At 37.9% G+C, this 27,295-nt stretch overlaps 1 protein-coding gene across 2 annotated transcripts in view; it reads left to right on the forward strand.

Moving 5' to 3' along the window:
* Positions 1-4,141: 4,141 nt before the first annotated feature.
* The window catches only part of Eif2b3 (eukaryotic translation initiation factor 2B subunit gamma), a 115,430-nt gene continuing 92,276 nt past the window's right edge, over positions 4,142-27,295 (forward strand). Inside the window, exons 1-3 of one of the 2 annotated variants that reach the window (XM_020183327.2) lie at positions 4,142-4,295; positions 8,020-8,176; positions 11,158-11,303. In XM_020183327.2, the coding sequence (XP_020038916.1) occupies positions 8,029-8,176; positions 11,158-11,303 (294 nt within the window). In that variant the 5' untranslated portion in view covers positions 4,142-4,295; positions 8,020-8,028. Of the gene's footprint in view, positions 4,348-8,019; positions 8,177-11,157; positions 11,304-27,295 lie in introns of both variants that reach the window. The other variant, XM_020183326.2, reaches the window with a different exon arrangement.

Consider the following 27,295-nt stretch of genomic DNA (forward strand, 5'->3'; position numbering starts at 1 on the left):
CACCAAAAAAATTTTTTTAATAAATTAGTTCAGAGAACATTCTTTGGAGTCAATTTGCCTGTGTTCATATCATATCCTAGTTTTACCACAATACTGTTGACCATGGGCAACCCTTCTGTGTCTCAGATTCCATTCTTTTAAAATAATCAGTGCCTCCCTCGTAGGGTTGTTGTGACAAACTAATTCATGAAAAACCTTTAAAACATTTATTTTGTTCAGAAATGTATCTATGCAGGAGTCTAAAACTGTCCTTGGAAGGGAGACTGGAATAAGGAAATAATTCCAAGCAGGCACTGATAATAGGCACTGAATAAATATTGAACGAATAAATAAGCTGTGGCTCCAAAACCATACTTTTCAATTTAAAAACAAGGGAAAAATCAACCTAAAAAGTTGTCATTTTTAATTAAGGGGGAAATTACTAAATTGATTAAGTCACTTACTTTAAAACTTGACCCATCAGTTTGGACATGAATATCCAGATCCTTTAAAACCACCAATGATGAAAATTCTTTGAGTGCTTGAAAAGAAAAATTGAAGTCCTAATTAATGACGATTCTTTCTGAGCTTTTTATATTAAACAATGATGCATCATTTACTCTCTAACTTATTAATCTCTAGGCAATCACTGGGTTTACGCACAAAAATAAAATGTAAGTATTTTAGTTCCTGCAATTGGCTGCCAAAGTAGAGTTTCATTTTTTTTTCCTTTTTAACTTTTATTCAGCACTTTAAAAAAAATAATTCCCTGCCCCACTGACAAGTCCAAGCCAAATGAAATAGATGAATACTATGATGTGTCCAGCAAAATCCCAAAGAGAGATTTCTAGCAGACTGGGAATAATATATGTGAGTAGAGACCAAACTTTTGAAAGGTTTCTTTTGTCTCTCACAGTTCAGAGTCTGCCCTTCTGAATCTATACCCTTTCAGATGCTCAGTGTGTATAGTGCACTTGTGTACACATACATACACACACACACACACACACACACACCCTCCCTTTGGGGGAAAAATGAGAAGTAATCACAGAAAACAAAAATTATCAGAAACAGCCTTATTTAATAAGCATTTATCAAATACTTAATAAACAATAAGTATGGGGTTAGGTATGACAAATAATAATATGGTTGACTTGAGAAGAAAATGTCAAGAGAAGAGACATCAGTGACCTGGACTCTCAGCCATTTTTCCACCACCATGTGGGAGGTCAAGAGAAAATTCCAATTCATTCAAAATTATCCTCTTAGCATGCACCAGGTCCTGTGCTAGGTCCTGGGGAGAGAGGAGCAAGTAAAACATAGCTTTCTCTTCAAAGGGTTCCCAATGTGGTAGAGAAGACATGAAAAAAAACAAGAAAAGAATTGTCATCTTTTATGGTGACTGCCATAATGTAAGTAAGGACTAGAAACAGTGGCAGCCAGGAGGAAAGAACCCATAAGGCAACAGTTCTTCAAGTACCCTCCGTGGACTAATGACAATCCCCAAGACCCTTTTCAGGAGATATCTTGGGTCAAAAGTAGTTTCATACTAATATTAAGATTTTTTTTTGCCTTTTCCTGATAGTGCAAAACTAATGGTGGGTAATTATTTAGCATTAATCAAAGCAATAGCACCAACCTGTATTAATAGTCATTGTATTCTTCACTGCCACAAACTTACAATACAAAAATTTAAATAATAAAGCAAAGTCCATTTCACTTAAGAGAATCTTTCCTGGCAAGCACAGGCCCTCGGTTCAATCCCCAGTTTAAAAAAATGTTTGATGAAAAAATAGTAGTAATTTTAGGAAATCTTGGCCCTTGAACACGTCTTTTTAACATTCTGTGTGATTAAATACTTTTGTTCACACAAAAAAAATCTGATGGTGAGTTCCAAGAAAAGCTCTGTGCAATTGTTTAAGCTGCAGTTGGAATAACTGCTTTTTTCATAGAACATTACAAATGCTTGACAGAACAAATAACAAAGTATATCTAACAATTTTTCAAAATGAAGTGAACCAGTCACTTCGAGGAAAAGCAGTAACAGTATATATAATAGTATTAAAATTTTAGAAAACTCGTGTCTCTCATCATAAACTGGCTAGCTTTCCAATATTCAAAGGCTTTTTTGAGGGCATTGATGCTGATATCAACAAATGTGATTTTTTTATATTGTGTAAATGAGCCAACTTTGGGAAGCTTTGTATAACTAAGGGACCCAATATTTTACAAATGATCAATATATGAAGTTACAGAATCACACATGGGTAAAATGTCCATTCAAAGTGCAAGTATTAGAATCAAGTATAAAATGCCAATTGATATAATTTCAGATTCTACAGGCAACTAAACTTTATCAAGCTACCATCTACTGAGTTTTGGTGTAGTATCAAAGAAGAGTATCTATAGTTACCTGAAAAGGCTATCAAAATCTCTCTGTTCCAGCTATGTATCTGTGTGAGGTCAGATTTTCACTTTATCATTCAACCAAAACAATGTATTGCAACTGAAGGGAGAATACAGCTGTTTTCTGTTAAGCCAGACATTAAAGAGATTTGTAATAAAGGTTAAGGAATAGCATTCTTCTTGCTAAGTTTTTTGAACAGTTACATTTTTTTTCATTAAAATATTTGTTATCCGCCAGGCATGGTGGTGCGCCTCTGTCACCCCAGCACTTGGGTAGCAGAGGCAGGAGTACATTGTTAGGCCATCCTGAGCTACCTAACAAGACCTTGTCTCAAAACAAAACAACAAAAAAATGTGGAGGCGAGCAGAATGCAGCACAGTGGTATTTACCTAACATGTGCAAGGCCCACCATAAAAACAAAAGTTCTTACGTAATGGTTTTATTTTTAAGATGAGTTAACACATTTTTTTTTAATTCTGCTTAAATTTTTAGTATGGTAAATAGCAATAGATATAATCCATAAAAACAAAATCTCTTTAGGGTCCTCAATTATTTTTAAGAGACTAAAATGTTTTGCTGCCCTAAAGGATTAATTTCAAGTGAGTATAGGACTGGAGAAGTATATGGCTGGAGATGTGGTTCAAGTGACAGAGCCCCAGTATCATCAAAAAAAAGTGATAACAAAAATAAAGTGAATATGAAGTGGTCTCAACTACTTTCTTCCACTAAAATAGAAAGCTCTCTAGTTTCCTGAAAACATTTGCGAGTTTAAACATGAACTTTTAAAATGGATGACAGATGAGGCTGACTGCTGTTCCTATTTTAGAACTAGTTCTTATCTCAAAACCATGCTCCAGGGGCTGGGAGCATAGCTCAGTGTGTAGAGTGCGTGCCTGGCATCAAAAAAAAAAAAAAAAAAAGGCTGTAATTCCCAAGACTTTTGTTTGCTTAGGAGAGGAATAGGTAGTCAGGTTTCAGGGCCCCTGTGACTGAATCAATCACTCCATGAGTAATAATTTAGTAACTCATCACAGCATTGTAAAATGAAGGAGAAGAAAAAAACAGGATGGTTTTATAGATATGAGTATCAAGTTTTCAGTTTGTTTTAGCAAGATCTGAGCTGAGCTCCTTTTCTTCTGGCTGAAAATCTGAGATAAATTACAAGTCCTGTTTTTCTCACTGACTGCTGTTATTCCCAAAGCCTAGCATCTTAAGACATTGCTTATCATATATTTAGATGTTCAATGAATATTGAAGTCAATGAATTCAAACTCCCTTTATTTTTATTAGAGAAATCAAACTGTCTTCTGACTGGCAGGGAACTAAAGCAACTCAGAGTTTAAGAACAAAAAGAAGTTTCTAAAAGATTAGGAAATTGCAGGGATGTGTGGCAGAGAGAAGGGCCATTGTTCTTAAAAAAAAAAAAAAAACTTCGAACTTATAGCAATTTTTATTGTCACGGGGAAATCCACGGAGACACTAGAGGGTTCTTGCGCTCAGAATACTCAGAATAAGAGGCTGGAGCACCAGCGTAATAGGCAGGAAAGAAACTTTACTGATAGAGAAAGGCTGAGCAGAGAGAGACAAAGAACAATCTCCAACGGAAGAAAGGAACAAAAGGGCAGCCCACGTGGGCAAAACCCCCACACCATGGTACGCCACAAAAGCCCAGACAAGCTTTTACGCCGCCTGGTCACCACTGGACCCGCCCCTTCCGGCCCGCCTTAGCCCCGCCCCCAGGCCCGCCTCCTCCGTGCGCGCTTCCTCTGTGTCATCCATTGCTCGGTGCTCCTTCCTGCTCTGCGCTTCCCATCGGTCTGCTCGGCCTTCGCGCGCCTGCGCCATTGGATTGTCAGTCTGAGGCGGCGTGGGGAGCGTCAGGAGCGGTTGTGGCTAGCCAGGAGCTGAGGTAAAGCCGCGGCTCCTGTCTTGCCTTGCAGTACGCATGCTGGCTGAGCTGGGTGAGCCGCGCCATGGGTGCTGGAAATGCCCCTTCATTTGAGGGGGCTGAGCCGGGCCGAAGTGAACCCCAAGGGGTAGACAGGAGTATTGAGCCCCAAAGTCGCCAGCTAGAGCCCTTCGGTGCTGGACCCGGCCTCGGAGCCGGGTGTCCCAGCTAGAAGGCAGGTTGAGGAGAATCCGAGCCATCCCCCTTGTGCAACAGATGGAGAAACTGAGTTTCGGGGAGGGAAGGTTCTGCTCCAAGTCACACCGAGTGAGACCAGACCCCCTTAGCGCCGTGCTTCAACTCTCCACCTCAGCTCCCCTTTTATTTCTTCACCCTACTTTTGGTTGTTTGGATGCAGGGCAATGAAATTAAGGAATACAGTAAGCCCCCCACCCGACCTCCTAGGTCAGTGCTCAGTGGGATGACGGACCAGCTGTGCTGCATGCAATCTCTGTCCTGCCTGTCTACAGCTGGAGCGAGTAGTGAGTGCTGTGACCGAGGCATGTCTGAAATGCCTTCCTAGGTGGTTTTTTCCCACCCGGAGACTCACTGAAGGCAGGAACTTCGGATCCCAGCGACCTGGGTTTTAATGCTTTTCTGCACCTGGCTGAACAGGACTCCCACGGAGCTGTTGTGAGGTTTACAGATCCTCATTCCACCTGGCATCTTACCGGGAACGCAGTGATGACAACACGCAGTCCCCGCCTTCAAGGAACTCACTCTTGAGTAGATTTTTAAAATAGGACTTTTTTTTTTTTCTGTACCAAGGTTTGAAATCAGGACCTATACCTCGAGCCACTCCACCAACCCTTTTTAGTGATGGGTTTGTTTGAGATAGGATCTCGTGAACTGTTTGCCTGGACTGGCCTTGAACCGAGATCCTCCTGATCTCTGCCTCCTGAGTAGCTAGGATTAAAGGTGTGAGCTACCAGTGCCTGGCTAAGAATAGGACTCTTAAATAGACATCTAAACACATGCATGCAATTGAAGCCTGTAAAGGCTGATGTAAATCTGTACAAGGAACAGTGGAAGCTCCTAGGTGAAGGAGTCCCTTGTACCAGAGGTGTGGGAATGATTAGGAATGGCCTCAGAAGCAAGATGATTTTGAGCTGAGTCTTACAAGTTTAATAGCTGATTATTAGGCACAGGAGAAAGGCAATCTAGGAAGCAAGAATTGTCGGGCAGCTGGGCATGGTGGCACACTTGCAGTACCAGCTACTTGGATGATGAGGCAAGATTGCTCAAGTCCAGGAGTTCCAGGATGTAGTGTGCTATATAATCAGGTGTCTGCACCAAGTATGGTGACCTCTTGAGAGCTTGGGATTACGTGGTTGTATGTGCTTATCTGTAGCCAAATTTCTACAGCCTGTGCGACATAGCAAGACTCCCTGAAAGAGAAAAGGAAAAAAGATAGAGACTAGAATTATGAAACAGCATGGCTTAGTTGATACAGAAAGCTTTCCATGATCTAGCCTTTGTCCAATAATATCAAACACTTACATAGTGCTTATGATGGAGTGGACATTACTTTGTATGCTTTATATAGTATAACTGACTAATTTTCTTTTTGTGTGTGTGGTGCTGGAGATTGTACCTAGAGCCTCACACATGCTAGACAAGTGAGCCCTCATTTAATCTTAATAACAACTCAGTGAAGTAAAAGCTATAATTACTCACATCTTACAAAATGAAGAGAAAAAAAAAAACGAGTCATAGAAAAGTTATGTAGCTTTCCCTAGTTCACATAGCTAATAAATGGGAGAACTAGAATTCACAACTTTGCAGTTTGGCTCTAAGATCTTTGAACTTAACCACAAGGCAGCATTCTAAAAACTGAAGATGCTGAGAGTTTTAAATGTCAGGCCCTTGACATTCATAGGTCATACCACCTATGAATGGCAGAACCCGAACTCTTAAGGCTTTTTGACTCTTAAGGGTCTGGTTCTCTTTTCATAATAATATTAAATATCATGGGAACTATATAAAGCCAAAGTGAATGTTGAATTCCAATCTTGGAATTCCAATTCTAAGACATAGCTTGTTGGAATTGAAATGTCCACTTTTTTTTTTTTTTTGGCAGTACTGGGGTTTGAACTCAGGGCCTCAGGCTTGCTAGGCAGGTGCTCTAATGCTTGATCCAGCCCTGTTTTGTATTGGGTATTTTTGAGATAGAGTCTTACAAACTGTTAGTCCAGTCTGGCCTCAAGCTGCAATCCTCCTGATCTCTGCCTCCTGAGTAGGTAGGATTACAAGTGTGATCCATCAGTGTTGGGCAAAATGATCATATCTTTAAATTATGAATGCTGTGCAAGAGCCTTTGGGGGCCTGGCTCAAGTGGTAGAGTTCTTGGCTAATTAGGGCGAGGCCCTGAATTCAAACCCATATTGCCAAAAATAGAAAAATAGAAGTAGAAAAAGGCTTTTACTTTGTGTCTTTGGTATGGTGGTATTAAGTGCTGTAGTTGAAATACCCATGTATGTAGCCAGGACTAAGTATTATTATGATAAAATTGCAAAATTACTTGTCAGTTTAGTGTTAAATAGATTTTACATTTTTATTAAAATGATTACATCATTCATTTTGAGTCAAAGAAGAATACTTTCAGTTTTAATCAATAAGGGCTTATATCTTTTCACTGTTTCTCTGTTCTGTGGTAGCTGCTGATTCTTTTCAAGGTCAAATAGGTTCTTTTATTACTTTACATTTGGAAAAAAGGGATTAACAATTTGGATTGTTTCTGTAATTGGGTTCTGCAAATCTAGGTTCAGATACAAGCCTCCATTTGTGTTTATAGTGATATCTTCCATAACTAGGGGTAGTGAGAAGACTAGAGCAGATGACTGAATAATTAGAGGAGTCTTATGTCAATTTTATTCTTTTCAGAGGCTTAATATGTGTTTCTACTATTAATTCTAGTCAGACTTCTAAAAATGTTTTCAATGAATAAGAGTTCATATATCAGGCCAACCAGTTTCAGTGGCTTACACCTGAAATCCCAGCTATTCAGGAGCAAAAATCAGTTTGTGGTCAGCCTGTCTCAACCAATAAACTGGGATTAGTGGTGCGTGCTTATCATCCCACTTCCCACAGGAGGTGTAAATAGGAGGATCATAATCCAGACCAGCAAAAAACCTATCTGAAAAGTAATTAAAACAAAAAGGGCTGGGACATGGCTTAAGTGGTAGAGCACCTGCCTACCAAGTGTGAGGCTGAATTCAAATTCCAATACCCCTCTCTCCCCCCCACACACATACAAAATCACATCAGAGACCACTTGGTAAACTCTTACTTCAGAATCAATACCAACATTGCCTCCCTGTAAAACCCGCCTGTTTTCTAGGAAGGCATAGTTGTTCCCTTCACTCTGTGCCCACTGTATCATGGATATATCCTCCCATGGCACTATGACAGTTTATTGTAATTTACTCAATGTCTTCTGTTAATTGTGAATTACTCAAGGGTAAGGGCCAGATTTTTTTTATTCATATCTCTATGTTGATTAGAGAATACGATAAAGATGATGTTTAAACTGCAGCGAAAGAACATGTCTTACTCTGATAACTAAAGTTGGAAGTGATACATTTGATATAAGTGGATATCAGTAAGCTGAGTAAAAAGGGGCTTGTACTGTGTATCCTTTGATTTTTGTTACATTCTTTCTATTGTTTTTTCTCTGTGCTTGCAGTTTATAAAAATGGAATTTCAAGCTGTAGTGATGGCAGTTGGTGGGGGATCTCGGATGACAGACCTGACTTCCAGCATTCCCAAACCTCTGCTTCCAGTTGGAAACAAACCTTTAATTTGGTACCCATTGAACCTGCTTGAGCGTGTTGGATTTGAAGGTGAGCTATGACAATGAGATGCAGTAATAAAACTTTTAGGATGTTTGATCCCAATAATACGTTAGTGTTATGAGGGTGAGAAAGGATAAGTGGTAGAAGAGTAAGATTTTGCTAGAGACTGGCCTCTTTAAGTTAGGAACATAAGGGTACTCTGTTGCTACATGAAAAAGGTTGAGGAGATCTTGCTAAGTTGTTATAGACCCAGTCCCCACAGTGATCTAAGATGAACCTTGTAAGAATATCAGAAAGAGCAGATTGGAACTCTAGGTGCCTAAAGAGCAGTACTTGCTGAGAATCAATTATATGCCAGACAGCATATTAAGCACAGGAGTACAGAATTGAAAAGATAGCTCAGGCCCTGACTTCCAGAACTTTAAAATGTGGTGGGAAGAATTACTATACTGATTGTTCTAGATGATGATGACATTAAGTAGGAAAAGGAATATAAGACCAGGAACAGATTTGAACAATGAGTTCAGCTTTTTAACACATTGATTTTGAGGTATCCTATTGTTAGGTAGAGCAAATCACAATACTAGTTAGATCAAACAAATTAGGTTGCCAGATCCAGGGGCCCAGTCTTGTGATCTAGTGTTCATTCCAGTGTGAAAGTTGCCTTCCTGAAACAGACTCATAAGCATTTCTTTTTTTTTTTTCCTTCATATGTGCATACAATGTTTGGGTCATTTCTTCCCCCTCCCCGCATCCCCTCCCTCATAAGCATTTCTGTGCAGTAGTCTATATGACACTGCTGTTAAGCAATATGTTTTAGAGTCCAGTCTCACAGATGAAGGAGACTGTGGCACACTTTAGTACACTTTCTATAGACTATTACCTGTAATCCCAGCTACTTAGTAGGCTAAGGCAGGAAGATTGAACTTTCAAGGATAGCCTGGGCATTTATAGTGAGACCCGGTCTCTAACAACAAAGTAAAATAAAATATCTTACTTTCGTTTTGTAAGTATTTATGGATTTGTCATCTATAACTTTTTGCTTTTTTATTCTTACAGTGTCTTTAGTTAACACTTGGGAGTGGCTGTTTGTGGTGTATTTAATATCTGCTATATAGAAAATTCTTTCTTACTGAGGTGCACTCAGGCTCTGAAGTGTGCTTCCTAAATGTAGGATTCTGGAGTTTAATAGCTAAGCCTATGTTCATTCCTTTTAAAAAAATTATTATTATGTATGATATATAAAATATATGTGTATATATAACTTTTGCTACATTGCTCTGACTGTCCTTGAACTCACGATCTTCTTATTTCTACTTCCTGAGTCACTAGGATTACAGGCATGCACCATTGAACTCAGAGCTTCATACTTGCTAGGCAGGCATTCTACCACTTGAGCCACTCTGCCAGCCCTCCTTTTTGTTGTGTATTTTCAAGACTGGGTCTTGTGAATTATTTGCTGGCCTCAAACTTTGATCCTCCTGATCACTTCTTCCTGAGTAGCTAAGATTATAGGCATGAGCCAATGGCAACTGGTGGCATGGAAGACTTTGTAATCTATACTATATCTAATTCATTTTTGTAGTATCAGCATTTTACATACAATGTGTACCGAATATATTTTTGTTGAACTTGAATGCATGGTCTACCTGGAAGGACATTCTTCTAAGAAGTCTTCCTTAGCTAATTGTTTTCTTGTCAGTTTCTTTGTGTTAAGGCTTTCTTTTTTTTTTGATGGTGCTTGGGTTTGGACTCTGGGCCTGCACCTTGAGCCACTCCACCAGCCCTTTTTTTTGATGGTTTTTTATTGAGATAGGGTCTCGAGAACTATTTGCCCGACCTGTCTTTGAACCACAATCCTCCTGATCTCTGCCTCTTGAGTAGCTAAGATTACAGACGTGCGCCACCAGCGCCCAGCTTGTGTTAAGTTTTTTTTGAGACTAGAAACCTTGTTGAGTTCTTTCCTGAATGCTCAGTGCTTATTTGTCCTAATAATAATAATAATAATAATAATAATAAGTATAGTAGTATTTGTTGGATAAATGAGCTAGTGACTAAATTGAGAAGAGGAAGAAAGAAGAGGGAAGGAAGGAAAGAAGGTTAATTATTTGAAGGAGAATGAGGGAAAGAAAAAAGGGAAGAAAGAAAAGAAAAAGAATGATTACAGTGAAAGGGAGGGATCACTGTGATCTGGAGCACTATCATGGACTAAGTGGGAATTATTAGAGAGATGCTAAAGTTAGATCTTCAGACATCAGTAACATTATCTCACCAAAGATCCATGACAAAACCTCAAGTTTTCTGTCATTTGTTGTCGGCTACTTGGGCAAGATGAAGACATCTGTTATGTGAAAATTGCCTCTTGTTAGGGTTCATTATGATCCTCAGTGAAGCAGTAATGGTTACCTGGTTGGAAGTGGAGATAACTCTTCCTTTGTACTGAGTGAAGATTTAAAATGTGATCTCATATGTATGTTTGTTGAATAGTCTTGTGAATTCTTTATAACCTCAAAGAAGTGGATATCAGTATTGGCAATAATCATACAAACCTGCGTTTTATCTTGGTTCGATTGCTTACTGGTTGTATCATCTTGAGTAAAGTCACTTAATGTTTTTTAGTCCACGGTTCCTCTTTTGTGTTTTGTTTTGGTGTTTGGGGTTTTTTTTATATCATTTTATCGTTTTTACATTTACTCACATGTGCATACATTATTTGGGCCACCTCCCCCCTCCTCCCCATTTTGGTGTTTTGAGACAGGGCCCTACTATGTAACCCAGGCTGACCTCAAACTTGAGATCCTTCTTCATCAGCCTCTCCAGTGCTGGGATTATAGGCCTGTACCACCATACACAGATGAGGTTCCTCATTTTTTAAGTAAGATTGTAAGAATTAATTGAGAGAATGCATGTAAAATACACTGAAAAGGCTCAATAATATTAGTAGTTACTATCCAATTGAAATAGTGAAACCATTGTCTAAATGAATGGATTTTGGCATCTTTTCTTCTTTTTTTTCATTCACCCTATAGAAGTCGTTGTGGTTACAACTAAGGATGTCCAAAAGGCTCTGTGTGCAGAATTCAAGATGAAAATGAAGCCAGATATTATGTGTATTCCTGATGATGCTGACATGGGAACTGCAGATTCTCTGCGTTATATATATCCAAAACTTAAGGTGAAAAATCATTTCTTGACTTTTGGTTATTGGAGATAAACAATATCTTATTTACCAGTGCATTACAATTTACAAAACTTAAAAAAAAATTCTTCATCACATACTTTGTTGCTCATATATCTTTAGGTATTTTTTGGTTTGATTATTAATAAGGATTTAGACATTATAGCCTGGTTTCCAAATAATAAGTACCACATTTTCCTAATCCATTCATCAGTAGTGGGGCATCTTGGCTGTTTCCATAGCTTGGCTATTGTGAATAGTGCTGCAATAAACATGGGTGTGCAGGTACCTTTGTAGTAACCTGAGTCACATTCCTTCGGGTACATCCCTAGGAGTAGTATTGCTGGATCATATGGCAGATCTATATTCAGTTTTTTAAGAAGCCTCCATATTGTTTTCCATAGTGGTTGTATTAGCTTACATTCCCACCAGCAGTGTATGAGGGTTCCTTTTTCCCTGCATCCTCACCAACATTTGTTGTTGGTGGTGTTCTTAATGGTAGCTATCCTAACAGGAGTTAGGTGGAATCTTAGTTTGGTTTTGATTTGCATTTCCTTTATGGCCAGGTATGGTAAGCATTTTTTCATGAATTTTTTTTAGCCATTTGGATTTCTTCCTTTGAAAAAGTTCTGTTTAGTTCAGTGCCCATTTCTTTATTGGGTGAATGACTTTTGGGGAGTTTAATTTTTTGAGCTCCCTATATATTCTTGTTATCAGTTCCTTGTCTGATGCAGAGCTAGCAAAGATTTTCTCCCATTCTGTGTGTGGCCTCTTCAGTTTAGAGATCATTTCTTTTGTTGTGCAGAAGCTTTTTCATTTCATACAGTCCCATTTGTCAATCCTTTCTCTTAGTTGTCGAACCACTTGAGTTATACTAATGAAGTCCTTGCCTATACCAATTGCTTCCAGTGTATTCCTTGCTCTTTCCTGTACTAGCTTCAAGGTTTCAGGTCTGATATCAAGGTCCTTAATCCACTTTGAGTTGATGCAAGTACAGGGTGACAGGCATGGATTTAGTTTCAGTATCTATGCAGACAGATAACCACTTTTCCCAGCAACACTGTTGAAGAAGCTCTCTTTTCTCCATCGTATGTTTTTGACACCTTGTTGAAGATTAGGTGAGCATAGTTGCCTGGGTTCATATCCAGGTCCTCTATTCTGTTCCATTGGTCTTCATGTCTGTTTTTGTGCCAGTACCATGCTGTTTTTAGTCTGAAGTTGGGTCTTGTGATACCTCCAGCATTGCTCTTTTTTGCTCAGTATTGCCTTGGCTATTCTTAGTCTTTTGTGTTTCCAAATGAACTTCAGGGTAGATTTTTCAGTCTCTGTGATGAATGTCATTGGAATTTTGATGAGAATTGCATTGAACATACAGGTTGCTTTTGGTAGTATAGCCATTTTTGCTATGTTGATTGTGCCAGTCAATGATGATGGGAGCTCTTTCCACCTTCTGTAGCCTTCTTTGATCTCTTTCTTCAGTGGTTTGTAATTCTCCTTGTAGAGGTCATTTACATCCTTTGTTAAGTTCATTCCTATGTATTTGATTTTTTTTTGTAATGGATATTTTCAAGAAAGGGTCACGTGAACTATTTGCCCAAGCTGGCTCCGAACCTCTATCTCTACCTCCCGAGTAGCTGGGCTTACAGATGTGAGCCACCAGTGCCTAATAATATATCTTTATGTTAAAAGAGAAAGGTTGGAGGTGTGGTTCAAGCAACAGAGCACCTACCTAGTGATCACAAGGCCCTGAGTTCAACTCCCCAGTGCCACTAGAAAAAGAAAGAGAAAAATATGTGTACTTCAAAAGATTTCATTTATATGAAGTTCATGAACAAGCAAAATTAGTACATGGTGATAGAAATCCAAGCAGCAATTGACTGCATGAGTGGGAAATTTACTGGAAAGGAACTTTACAAATTCCATATACCTTCCACATGATAACTATTTGAAGATTTGATTAAGAAACTAACAAGAACATATGCAAAGGAGAACAGTCTTCCCATAAGGTGAGAAAGACCATTATACATTGTTCTAAAATTGATGTCCTTTGGGGAAAGTTCAGTTTTTATGATGTTGCTGTATTGTTTGAATTGGTACACAGATTTTCTCCTGCTATTTCTGGCGACTGCTAAAAAGACCTATTTATATTTTCAACCCAACTTTGTAGTAAAAAATAAATACAGATATGTACATGGCCTTTCCCCCCTTTTATTGGGAAATAATTTACACACAGTAAAACACACAGATATTAAGTATATAGTTCAATGAGTTTTGACAAATATACATACCCAGGTTATCATGACTCAGGAGAACAATCCCATTACCCCTGTGATTTCCTTTGTGCTTCTTTCTAGTCAGTTTCCCACCTGCAGAATCAGCTGCTGTTTTGTTTCTGTTACTATGTATTAGTTTTGCATATACTTGACTTTCATATAAATGGAACCAAACAATTTTGTTCTAGCTTTTTCAGCATATTTTTCAGATTCATTCACGTTATTGAAGGTATAACTAAAATTCATTCCTTTTTATTGCTACATAGTATTCCATTTCTAATTTTTGCTATTATGAATAAAACTGTTATAAACATTATTCTGCAAGTTTTTGGAGACAGTCTCGCTATGTAGTCCAGGCTGACCTCAAACTGGAGCTCCTCCTCATCAGCCTTCTGAGTGCTACCACACTTGACTCTGCATGTCTTTTTGTGGAAATATTCTAGGTTATAAAGTTTACTTCATTAAAAACTACTGAACAGTTTTCCAAAGTGGTTTAATTATTTTACACTTTACTATTAACAATATGTGAGTTACATTTGCCTCACATGTTAATCAACACTTGGTGTTATCAGTCTTTTTAATTTTTTTCTTTTTTTCTTTTTTTGGTGGCGCTGGGGGATTGAACTCAGGGCCTTACACTAGTTAGGCAGGCACTCTACCACTTGAGCCATGCCCCCATCCCTTTTTGCTTTAGTCATTTTTCGAAGAATCTCAACGTTTTTGCCTGGGCCAGCCTAGATCACAATTCTATTTATTCTTTCTATGTACCTGGGGTGATAGGCACATGCCACCATGCACAGCTATTGGTTGAGATGGGATCTCACTAATTTTTTGCTTGGGCTGGCCTCAAACTAGGATTCTCTCAATCTCTGCCTCCTGAGTAGCTGGGATTATAAGCATGAGCCACTACTCCTGGTCAAGTCTTTTTAATTTAACCATCCCTAGAGGATGTGTAAATAGTGGTATCTCACTGTATTTTGGGGGGTTTTTTGGTAGTACTGGGGTTTGAATTCAAGGTTTCATGCTTGCCAGGCAGACACTCTACCACTTGAGCCACTCCATCAGCCTCATTGGGTTTTAATTTACCTATCTTTGGTAATAATGATGCTGACCACCTTGTGTGCTTATTGATGATTTATATATTATCTTTATGAAATATCTGTTTAAAGCATTTGCCTATTTTTTAATTGGGTTGTTTGCCCTTTTATTATGGATTAGAAGATTTTCTTTTTTTCTTTTTTTTTTTTTTTTTGCATACTGGGGCTTGAACTCAGGACTTTTGTGCTTCTTTCTAGCCAGTTTCCCACCTGCAGAATCAGCTGCTGTTTTGTTTCTATTACTATGTATTAGTTTTGTCATAAAAAAACTAATGTTTTGTTATGACATATAAGTGGAGCCAAACAATTTTACTTTCTGGATGGCACTCTTAAGCTATTTTTGCTCTAGTAATTTTTTGTTTTAATAATTTTTTTTGGTGGCACTGGAATTTGAACTCAGGGCTTCATGCTTGTTAGGTAGGCATTCTACCACTTCAGCCATGCCTCCAGCCTTTTTGCTCTGGTTATTTTTGTGATTGGGTTTCACTTTTTACCTTTGCTGGCTGGCCTGGACTACAGGTTTCCTATTTACATTTCCCACTGTAGGTGGGATGACTGGCATACACCACCACTGAGCCTTTTCTGCTGAGATGGGGTCTTGTGAACTCTTTTCGCCTGGAATAGCCTGGAATTGGGATCCTCCCAATCTTAGCCTCCCAAATAACTACAATTACAGGCATAAGCCACTGTGCCTGGCAGAATTCTTTATATATATTTGTTGTAAGCTTTTTTTTTTTTCAGATATGAATATATTCTGCCCATCTGCATCTTGTTTTTTTCACTTCCTTTTTCTTTCCTTTTTTTCTTTTTTTGGCAGTACTGGGGTTTGAACTCAGGGCCTTAACTTGCTAAACAAGTGCTTTGCCACTTGGGACATACCTCCAGCCCTTTCTGCTTTAGTTACTTTTCAGATAGAGCCTTGCATTTTGCCCAGGCTAGCCTCAGACCATGACCATCCTACCTACACCTGTGTGTAGCCAGAATTTAGAATCGTACCACCATGCCCAGCATGTAGTGTTTTTGCCTAAGCTGGCTTCCAACTGTAAGCCTTCCAATTTCCATTTCCCATGTAACTGGGATTACAGTTGTGAGCTATGGTATCTGGCCCTTTTTTATTTTATTTTATTTATTTTATTTTATTCTTGAAACAACCTCTCACTGTGTAGCCCAAGGCTGCTTCAAAGTTGTGATTTTCCTGCCTGCCTGAGCCTTCTAAGTGCTGGAATTAGAGGTGTGCCCCACACTGCCAGCTTCACTTTCTTAGTGATTTCTTTTCATAACCAGACACTTTAAATATTGATGAAATACAAATTACTGCTTTTTTTCTTTTATGACTGTTGCCTCTTGTGTCTTAGGATATTCTTGCTTATCTAAAGCATGTGAAGATTTTTTTTTACTTCTAAAAATGTTATAGGTTTAGCTTTTACATTTAGATTTATGATCCATCTTTATTTAATTTTATATATGAGGTAGAGATAAAGGTTACTTTTTCCTGTGTGGTTATTCAACTGTACCAGCATCACATGTTAAAGACTTTCCTTTCTCCATTGAACTGCATTGGTGTCTTAGATGAAAATCAGTTAGCCGTGTGTATGTGGTCTATTTCTGTCCTGTTTTGTTCAGTTGATCTATTTGTCTATCTTTACATTATTCCCTTACTGTCTTTGTTTGCTTGTTTGTTTGGGTTTTTTTTTTTTTTTCTTTTTTTGGTGGGACTAGAGTTTGAACTCAGGGCTTTGCACTTACAAAGCAGGTATTCTACTGCTTGGGCCACACCTCCAGTCCCCCACACTGTCGTGATGATTTTAACTTTATAGTATGTCATGAAATCAAGTAGTAAAAATCTACCAAGTTTGTTTTCTTTCTTAATACTTTCTTGGCTATTCTAGGTTCTTTGGGTTTCCATGTATATTTTAGAATCAGTTTGTCAGTTTTTATAGAAGAGCTTTCTGTGATTTTGATTAGAATGCATTTAACCTATATATTAATTTGGGGAGATTTGACATCTTGAATGTTCCAATCTTTGAACATTCTGTGTGATGTGTGTGTTCTTTTCATTTTTTTCAATATTGTCTTCTAATTTTCAGTGTGGAGGTTGTGAACATACATTGGTAAATTTCTTCCTAGGAAATGTTTTTAGTGATATTGTAACTGACATTTTTATTCTGTTTTTAATTATTTATTGCTTTTATATAAAAATACAATTTTGTTGTATTTGATCCCATGTCCTGTGACTGTTAAATTGTAGATTTCTTTAGAATTTTCTTTGTACGTCACCATTTGCCTGCAAATAAAAAGAGTATTATGTCTTTTTCTATTTATTGGGTTTTTGTTTTTGTTTTTGTTTTTTTTAAGTGCTGGGATGAAAGCCAGGGCCTCACATGCTAAGAAACACTGCCACTGAGCTACAGTCCCCAGTCCTTCCATTCACTTTTTGACTTCCCTTTCTGCTTGTATATTTTTTCCACCCAAGTGGTCTTTGGTGTTTCTAGTTGGAGTAAAGGCTTCTAATGCCATAATTTGGGCATGTACTTTTTGCTTATTTCTTTAGAGAAGATGTGGAAAGATATGGGAAATTTCACAAGAGTATAAAAGAGAATCCTGTTCCTTCACAAGAACCCATGCCAGGTTTACTAAGGGGCTTAGGACTTTTTTTTTTTTTTTTTCTTTCAAAAATTATGGTAAATAGTGGTGGTGTAAACCTTAATTCCAGCACTCAGGAAGCACAAACAGGAGGATTGTGAGTTCAAGACCAACTCAGCAACATAGCAAATTCAAGGCCAGCCTAGGTTATTAGCAGGGCCAAGACTCTGTTTCAAGAAAACAAAACAGAACAAAAGCAGTAATAAACATATAACATTTGCCATCTTAACTGTTTTTTTTTTTTATTCATATGTGCAAACAAGGCTTGGGTCATTTCTCCCCCCTGCCCCACCCCCTCCCTTACCACCCACTCCGCCCCCTCTCTTCCCCCCCCCACCCCCTCAATACCCAGCAGAAACTATTTTGCCCTTATTTCTAATTTTGTTGTAGAGAGAGTATAAGCAATAATAGGAAGGAACAAGGGTTTTTGCTGGTTGAGATAAGGAAAGCTATACAGGGAGTTGACTCACATTAATTTCCTGTGCGTGTGTGTTACCTTCTAGGTTAATTCTTTTTGATCTCACCTTTTCTCTACTTCCTGGTCCCCTTTTCCTATTGGCCTCAGTTGCTTTTAAGGTATCTGTTTTAGTTTCTCTGCGTTAAGGGCAACAAATGCTACCTAATTTTTTAGGTGTCTTACCTATCCTCAGCCCTCCCTTGTGTGCTCTCGCTTTTATCATGTGCTCAAGGTCCAATCTTAACTGTTTTTTAAGTGTGCAATTCAAGGCCAGGCATGGTACTTCTAGTCTGTAGTTCCAGCTACTCAGGAGGCAGAGATCAGGAAGATCACTGTTCAAGGCCAGCCTGTGCAAAAAGTTAGCAAGAGTCCATCTCAACCAGTAGATTGGCATGGAGATGCACACTTGTTCTTTCCGCTGTGTGGGATACATAGGTAGAAAGATCGTGGTCCAAGTCCAGGCTGTCCAAAACACAGGACCCTATCTGAAAAATAATTCAAAGCAAAAAGCACTTGGGGGCATGGCTCAAGTGATAAAGCATCTGCCTAACAAGTAGAAAATACTGAGTTTAAAACCCCATACTACCAATAAAACCCCCCCAAACAAACAAAAACCCATGTGTATTTCAGTAGTATTAAATACACTCCTAATGTTGTGTAACCATCACCACCATCCCTCTCCATAACTTTCATCTTGTAACACCGGAACTCTGTACCCGTCAAATAGTAACTCCCCTCCCCACAGCCCCCTGGCAACTACCATTGTACTTTCTGTTTTTATGATTTTGATTTTTCTACCTCATGTAAGTGGAATAACACAGTATTTGTCTTTTTTGTGACTGGTTTAGTTCACTTAGCATAACATTCTCAAGATTCATCCATGTTATAAAACATTACAGAATTTTCTTTTTTAAGACCAAGTAATATTCCATTGTATGGATATACCGTATTTGGTTATCCATTCATCCATTGATTGACAATTATGCTTCCAAGTGGTCTTCTCTGTATATTTTCTGTAAATTAATAATTAATTGAACCTAAAGGCTTGTTTAAATTTAAGTTTGAAATTTTTTTGGCAAGGCTACTTCATAGGTGATAGTTTGGTCTTCTGTCTACAGGCACATAATCATCTGTTTATCTTTTTCTTCTTTTTGTTATGGTACTAAGGATTAAACCCAGGGCCTCACACATGCTAGGCCAGTATTCTACCACTAAGTTACATTCCTAGCCCCTTTTATTTTTTATTCTGAGACAAGGTCTCACTAAGTTGCCCAGGCTATGATCTTCCTGCCTCAGTCTCCTGAGTAATTGGGATTATACACATGTGCTACCACATGTAATCATTTTGTGATATTGTCAGTTCTTTATGATCATTGCCACCAGTCTAAGTTCTTGTCTCCCTAGTCATTTGTCTGTCTGAAGCCGAATATCTCTTCTTTCTATTACTTGGCCTCAAACCCTTTTTACCTCTCTCTCTCTCTCCTTTTTTTTTTAGAGACAGGAACTTATTAGGCTGGCGTCAAACTCTCAATCCTCCTACCTCAGCTTCCCAAGTGCTGTAATTACACGCGTACATCACCCCACCTGACTTAAAAAAAAAAATCTTACATATCTTTTGTTAGCTTATTTCCCAAATTATGTTTTGCTCTCTTTTTATTAGTATGTATAGCATATTAGTATGTATATAAGTTAAATAACTAAATAGTTCTGCAAGATATACAGTGAAGAACAAGGGTCTCCTGCACTGTCCTTCCTCACGTCAACTTTCTTTTCTTTTTTTTTTTAGGTTTCTTTTATTTATTTACTTTTTGGTGGTACTGGGGTTTGAACTCAGGATCTCACGATCACTAGGCAAATACTCTACCACTTGAGCCATTCTTCCAGCCCTTACTCCAACTTTCTGATCCTCAAAAGCGACTCTTTTCGCCCTTTTCTTCTGCTGATTCCCTCAATATTCTAAGTAGCGTTTACGTTGCTATTTCTCTCTTTTTTTTTTTCTTTTGGTGGGACTGGGATTTGAACTGAGGGCTTCACATTTGCAAAGCAAGTGCTCTACTACTTGAGCCACCCCTCCAGTCCACTTTGCTATGGTTATTTTGGAGGTGGAGGTCTTGAGAACTATTTTCCCAGGCTGGCCTCAAACTGTAATCCTTCTGATCTCAGCCTCCCAAGTCACTCGGATTACAGGTGTGAGCCACTGGCACCTGGCTTACTGTTTCTTGATTTTTAATTCTAGGTGCTATCTGTTGAATTTCTACTCTAGAGGATAAGAATTTAGCTCACTTACCACCCCACTTACCCCCACCTCATATATATAATCTCTCATATGTCATTATACCATTCCTTTTTATTATATCAGATATGAGGATTTATTTATATGTGAGCCATTTAATATACTAATATTGCACTTCCTTTTATAAAAATCTCCTTTATTGAGGTATAATTTTTATATAAAATATGTCCATTTTAAATGTACAATTCAATATTATTTTGTTTTTAAAACAGGGTCTTGCTGTGTAGCCTAGGTTTGCTTTGATCTCACAATTCTCCTGCACCAGCTCAATGAGTTATGGTTGTTTTTGTTTATTTATTTATTTATTTTGAATTCCAGGCTCGTGCATGCTAGGCAAGTACTTTGCAACTTACCCATGCCTCCAGCCCCCTTTGTTTTAGTTATTTTTCAGTTAGAGACTGAAATTTTTGCCTGGACTGTGATCCTCCCACAGCCTCCCATGTAGCTGGGACCACTGGTGGGCACTACCATACCCAGTTTATTCATTGAGATCAGGTCTTGCTAACTTTTTTGCCTGGGCTGTCTCAAACCATGATTCTTCTAATCTCTGCCTCCCACATAACTGGGATTATAGACTTAAGCCATTGCATCTGGCCTTGTTTTGTTTTCAGACAAGTTTTCTGAGGCATTAATTATACATAGTGAAATTAATCCCTGTAGTTTACCAAATTTTTATAATCACACTGTGGTAATATAACTACCACCTCATTTAAGATATAGGACAGTTCTGTTATCCCCTGCAAGTCCCTTCTTTTTATTTATTTATTTTTTTCTTTTTTTTGAGACAGGGTCTCTCTATGTAGCCCTGGCTGGCCTGGAATTTAGATCCTTCTACCTCAGCCTCCCTAGTGCTGGGATTACAGGTGTCCACTAGTCTGGCTCTAATTGCCTCATCTTTTTTGGCAGGGTGGCAGCAGGGAGCAGTACGAGTTTGAATTCAAGACCTCATGCTTGCTAAGCAGGCACTTTACCACTTGAGCCACTCCATCAGCTCTTTTTTGTGTTGGGTATTTTCTAGATAGTGTCTCTCAAACTATTTGCCTAGGCTAGTTTCAAACCTCAGTCTTCCTGATTTCTGGGTCCTGAGTAGCTAGGATTACAGATGTGAGCCACTGATGCCCGATTTTAGTTTGATTTTTTAAAAAACTATTTGTGAGAGAAAGAATGGCAGATGGAAAATAAGGGAATTAGGATACAGCAAAGACACTGCATTGCAATAACATCTGATTATTCACACAAGAATATCTCTCTGTGGCCTGTTGAGCACTTCTGAGGGCACTTAAATTTGTTAAAGCTTTATAAATGGGTTTATAAGAATATAGAATAAAAATTAATTTCTTATTTAATTTCTGTTTGTAGAGATTGCCCTGAAGTAGGGAGTTAATTTATTAGCTGATATGGTTATAAATAGGATAGAAATTTTATTTTCCTTAGGATTAGGTAACCCTGAAGATCACAGGAAGATTTTTCTTTTTTTTTTCTGTTTTAAAAATATATCCTCTTAATTCAGTCTTGGTGGCTTAAATACATCTAGAAATTTTCCATTTCTTCTAGATTTTCCAGTTTATAAGACTATAAATTTTTGAAGTATTGCCTAATGATCCTCTGGATTTCATTATTTGTTGTGATAACCCCTTTTTCACACAAGGAAGATTTTCCATATTTACTGTGTATATATGGATTTCTGATCCATACACCCACCTTGAAAGACAGATAATATGATTCTGTTTTGCTGTTAAGAAACCTGATAATCACAGAGCTTAAATAACCTACCCCAAATCTAACACTGGCTAGTTGCTGATCCAAAGCTAGACTCTATCCTTGAGTTTTGTGATGCATTTTTGTCATGACTTTTTTATTTTACTCTCTTATGTTGCCTCTAAAAAATAGCAGTAGTAGTCCTTATACCAGCCAGAACTCTTAATTAAATGTTTTTATGTAAAACTTATTTAAAAAATAGCAAATCTCCTAATAGGACTCATGTAATATCCTTGTCTTATTAAGTGTGCAGCTGTTATTTCTTGATATTTTTCCTTAAGTGAAGGGCATTCTAGTCTTACAGGAAGACTTTCTTTCCTATATCTAAGGCCATGTGTGCAAGAAGCCTTGCCAAGAAAGGGTTCAGTCTGTGATCAGCACATAAAACAAAGATGGCTAACTCTCTGAACACTGAACAGGATGCACATTAGAGCTTTTCCTCTGACTTTCAGAGGTAATTGGCCATTGGTGCTGATTTTTGTGCTTTAGAGGCAGAATGCAATTGTTCCCTCTTACATAAATGTTTCAAGAGATGGTGAGTGAAGTATATTTAAGAGGACTAAACAGACTCAATCTAGTAGTCTTATAGCCTATGTTTAAAACACTTTTTTTTTTTTCTTGTGGTACTGGGGCTTGAACTCAGGGCTTCACCTTGAGCCACTCTATGAGCCCTGTTTCTGTGAAGGGTTTTTCAAGATGGGGTCTTGTGAACTATTTGCCTGGGCTGGCTTTGAATCTCAGTCCTCCTGATCTCTGCCTCCTGAGTAGCTAGGATTACAGGCATGAGCCATAGGCACCTGGCTTAAAGCACTTTTCTTATATTTCATGTCTTCTCTTACTTTACAAATGACAGAGTTGATAATTCTCTATTATTCTAGACAGGAATTCTTCTTTGGCCTTGGGCAAGCCTCATTTATTATCTGCCTCAGTTTTACAACCCAGAAAATAGGGATAATGATACCAGCACAGTAATTATTAGAGGTTTAGTTATATAAGTCCTTTGATGTAGAAAAAGGGCTATTGTTATATGTCTAACGAAATAGCTAACATGCTACAACAAAGAACATACTGCAAGATGAAATCCCCATCCTGGAGACAGCTTACTAGAAAGATTGAGCATATATTCTATTTTTAGATGTTCAAAAAGTTAAATGCAAGTTATTTTCAGTTGAATGTTTGATGTCTTTATCAAATTACAAATCTCTGTCATTCTTTCCTGGAACCTTTCATTTTGCCCAAGGTTTTGTTTTTGTCAGATTTCTATCTCCTTAGAAAGAGTAAATATAGTTTGGTCAAGGGAAGATCTGAGAACTTGGTCCTAACTTGCCTAAAGACTTTATTAAGTGGCACCTACTTTCCTTCTTAAGAATTCTTTGGTGGGCTATGGTTGCCTGGAGGGCCTCCGTATATTTCTGAGGATGCCTTCTTTGAGGTTGTTTTTGGCATAGTAAAAAGCCCAGCAGTTATGACAGAAACCATTAAGATGCAGGGGTTTTTGAGGTTTGGAAATCTCAACGGAGTTTTTCTTGACTGTACAAGCCTAGTATGTATATATATATGTATACAAACTTGAAATGTTTTCATTTTACCTTTTCACAGGTTTGCTATTTTTTGGAACTCTGGTCTATGGGATGTGACTTCTATAGACCTGTGCTTCATTTGGTAGCAAACTGTTTCAGCCTGATTCCTTTGAGTCTTCCTTTTTCCTTCTTCTCAAAGGAGTCTTTCATGAGATGAAGGACTATAGAGTAGTGGGGAAAGATACTAGCCACGAATGGTGATAGAAAACATTGGTTGTCTCCACAAACTTTATCTGTGGTAGCAAGCAGCCCACATAGCTTAGATTTTTGAAAACTTTTCTCTGGGCTACCTGTCCTGCTCTGAATCATGAGATAACACAACCCGGCTAGTAAAATGGCCCAGTGCCATTTACTATGGAAAGTCAGTAAGCATTCTGTCACCATGACGAGGGAGTTCATCTAAAGTAGCCTGTAGCTACTCAGACTCTAACTTAGGCCCATCTCCTCCACCAAGTCTTCCCTAGTTCCCTAAGGCTGAATTAGGTGTCATTTTTCTTTACTTTGGCAGAAGAGTAAAATTGTCATATCATTTCCGTTTACTAAACTATGGGACAGGATCTGTATCTGGTACTGGCATAGAGAGTATGCTCCATATAGATTCATTAAACAAATGACAGATGAAGACAAGTTCTTTTTTTTTCTTTATATTTTTATTAGCATACATCAGTTATACAAAGGGTTTTCATTGTTATATTCCCAAACATGCATACAATGTACCCCCATAAAATTCACCTCCTCATTACCTCCTCTATGTCCCCTCTCCTCTTCTTAAAACAGGTTTCATTATTCTATTTTCATACATATATATGAACTACTTCAACCATATTCACTCCCCTTTCACCTTTCTCCTCCTCACTGGTACCCACCCCTAAAAAGAACCTGTTTTACATTTCTGTCATCCATTTTTGTCAAAGAAGCATCCTCTTCTTCCTTTTTTTTTTTTTTTTTTTTTTTAGTAGTACTAGATTTGAGCTCAGGGCCTCACACTTGCTAGGCAGATGCCCTACTACTTTAAAAACAAATTAAAAAACATATTTTTATTTTTTTCTTTTGGTGGTACTAGGGTTTAAACTCAGGGCTTCACACTTGCAAAGCAGGTGCTCTACCACTTGAGCCACATTCTCTTAGATCTGCAGTTGGGCTTAACACACTCAAGCCTCAGCACAATTTTTTTGTAGTTTTAGGTTTTCTCTGGAATATCAACTTAATCCAACCAATGGCTGTGGAGCCATTTTGCTTCCTTTCATAATGCCACTTTCCCTGAGCACACAGAGAATCCTTGTACAGGTTGGCATTTGCCACACTTTTTGCAGAAAGTCTGGTGGGTTTTAGGAATGTTAACTATGATTACAGGAGCACTATTGGCACAAAAATAAAAAGCACTGTCATTTCATTTTTAAGGAGTAGATTCTGCATATGAGAGACAACATGTGACATTTGTCTTTCTCTGTCTGGCTTATTTCACTTAAAATGATGATCTCTAGTTCTATGCTTTTTCCTGCACATAGCATAATGTCATTCTTTATGACTGAATAATACTTCATTGTGTATATGTACCACCTTTTGTTTATCCATTCATCAATTGTTGATGGACACCTAAACTGATTCCATAGTTTGACTATTGTGAATACTGCTGCTATAAACATAAACATGGTGTACAGACATCATGACTTTATGTGACTTCCATTCCTTCTAATATATGCCCAGGTATGGTATAGCAGGATCATATAGTAGTTGTGCCTTTCGTTTTTGAAGGAACCTTCATACTGATTTCCACAGTGATTGGAATAGTTTACATTCCCACCAACTGTATATAAGGGTCCCTTTCTAACCCTCCTCCCCATTCTTGCCAGCATTTGTTGTTTGTTTCCTTGATGATAGCCATTCTCATTGGGGGTGTTTAATATTTGTAGCTCTTTATATATTCTGAATATTAATCCCTGATTCAATGAATAACTGGCAAATTATATAGCTGGCCATTAGGCAGGTTTTCATTTGATTCTGGTAATTATTTCTTTTGCCTTTTAATTTGAAGCAATTTCATCACTTGAGCAACACCTTCAGTCCATTTTGCTCTGGTATTTTTGGAGATGGGGGTAGTTTCTCAAACTATTTGCCTGGGCTGGCCTTGAACCACAATCCTGATCTTAGCCTCCCAAGGAACTGGAATTGCAAGCATGAGCTACTGGCACCCGGCTCCATTTTTATTTCTTGTTCTTATTTTTGAGTAATTGGGGTTCTATTCATAAAAGCCTTATCTATGCCTACATCTTGAAGTGTTTTCCTGTAAGTAGTTTCAAAGTTTCTGGTCTTAACAGTAAGATTTTTGATCCATTTGGAATTGTGTGGATATCCAGTTTTCCCAACACCATTTGCTGAAGAAACTGTCTTTTCCCCAACATAGGTTTTGGTGTCTTTCTTTCTTTTTTTTTGGTTTGGTCAAAAAATCAGATGTCTATAGCAATGTGGGCTTATTTCATGAACAAAAACATGTCTGTTTCTGTGCCAGTACTGTGCTACTTTTTGTTATTATGGCTCTGTAGAACAGTTTCAAATGAGATATTGTGATACCTACAGCTTTGCTCTTTTTTGCTCAGGATTACTTTGACTATTGGGGATCATTTTAGTATTGATTTTTCTATTTCAGTGAAGAATGACATTGGAATTTTGATGGAGATTGCATTGAATCTGTAGATTACTTTCACTAGATAGCCATTTCCACAATATTAATTCTCAAGGCAAGTTCTTTGTAAATATTTGGAGCAAGCTCCTTACTCCTTTAATATAGACATAAATGTTTATGTGACCCAAAGAATCAGTTTCAGTGATATACATCAGTGGGATTGATTATGGCATTGGCTGCTTTTAGTGTTCACTTTATTTGCATTTGTAAGTTTCCTTAGAAAATCCTACTAGGAGAATTATTTTATTTCTGTGATGAGATAGGGTGGCATGGTGAAAAGAATATAGGCTTTCACAAAGACAAGTAAACCTGCAAGTCTAATTTTTTTCCACTGTTCATTAGCTGTATGACCTTAGATGAGGTTGTAAGTCTCTTCTAAGCTTGCATTTAATTCATCTATAAGATACTAACATTTAATTTGTTTGACAAATATGTATTGAACAACTATATGCCAAGAACTATTCTAGAGCTGTAAATATAGTGGTAGACCAGATAAGCAAGAACCCTACCCTCATAGAGCTACTCTAGGATAGAGGGAGATAATCTTTCACTCTGTACAAGAATCTGTTCTTGAGTATTTCCAGGGCAATTATAGTAGGTTGTATTTGAAAACCTCCACTGGGCTGTGGGCTTTAAATATTAGAAAATTGTTTCTAATGTTGAACTGATTGTGCTCCTCTTAAATTTCTACTATGTGACCATATTCTATCCTTGAGGAATCAAAATACATTAATTTTCTGTTCCTGTGGCAGCCTTTCAGCTATTGGATCCTCACGTTCTTTAATTCTGAGTAGCCCTTGTTCCCATGATTTGCAGATCCTTCAGCATCTTTGTAACCTCCTCTTATCTCTGATTTGTCAGTGTCTCTTTCAAAATGTATTGCTCCAAAATATGATTTGAACAGAGCAAGTCACAGTGATATTATTATTCTATGATCTGGAGGCTATCATTATAAGAGATTTATTAATTTTAATAAAAAATGTTTCATTTTTATAGTACTTCACAATTTTTAAATATCATATATAAGTTACTCTGAAGTGCAATATATCTTTTAGTTTTTTATCAGATATAATTTGGTTTTAAACAAAAGGTGCCTAATCAAATTTAAATGTGGCATGAGTACATTCAAAGAGGGTCTAGCCTGTGCTGGGAGAGTGGCTCAAGTGATAGAGTACTTGCCTTGCCTAGCAAGTGTGAGGCCCTGA

Source organism: Castor canadensis, chromosome 7, assembly GCF_047511655.1.
Source record: "Castor canadensis chromosome 7, mCasCan1.hap1v2, whole genome shotgun sequence".
NCBI lineage: Eukaryota > Metazoa > Chordata > Mammalia > Rodentia > Castoridae > Castor > Castor canadensis.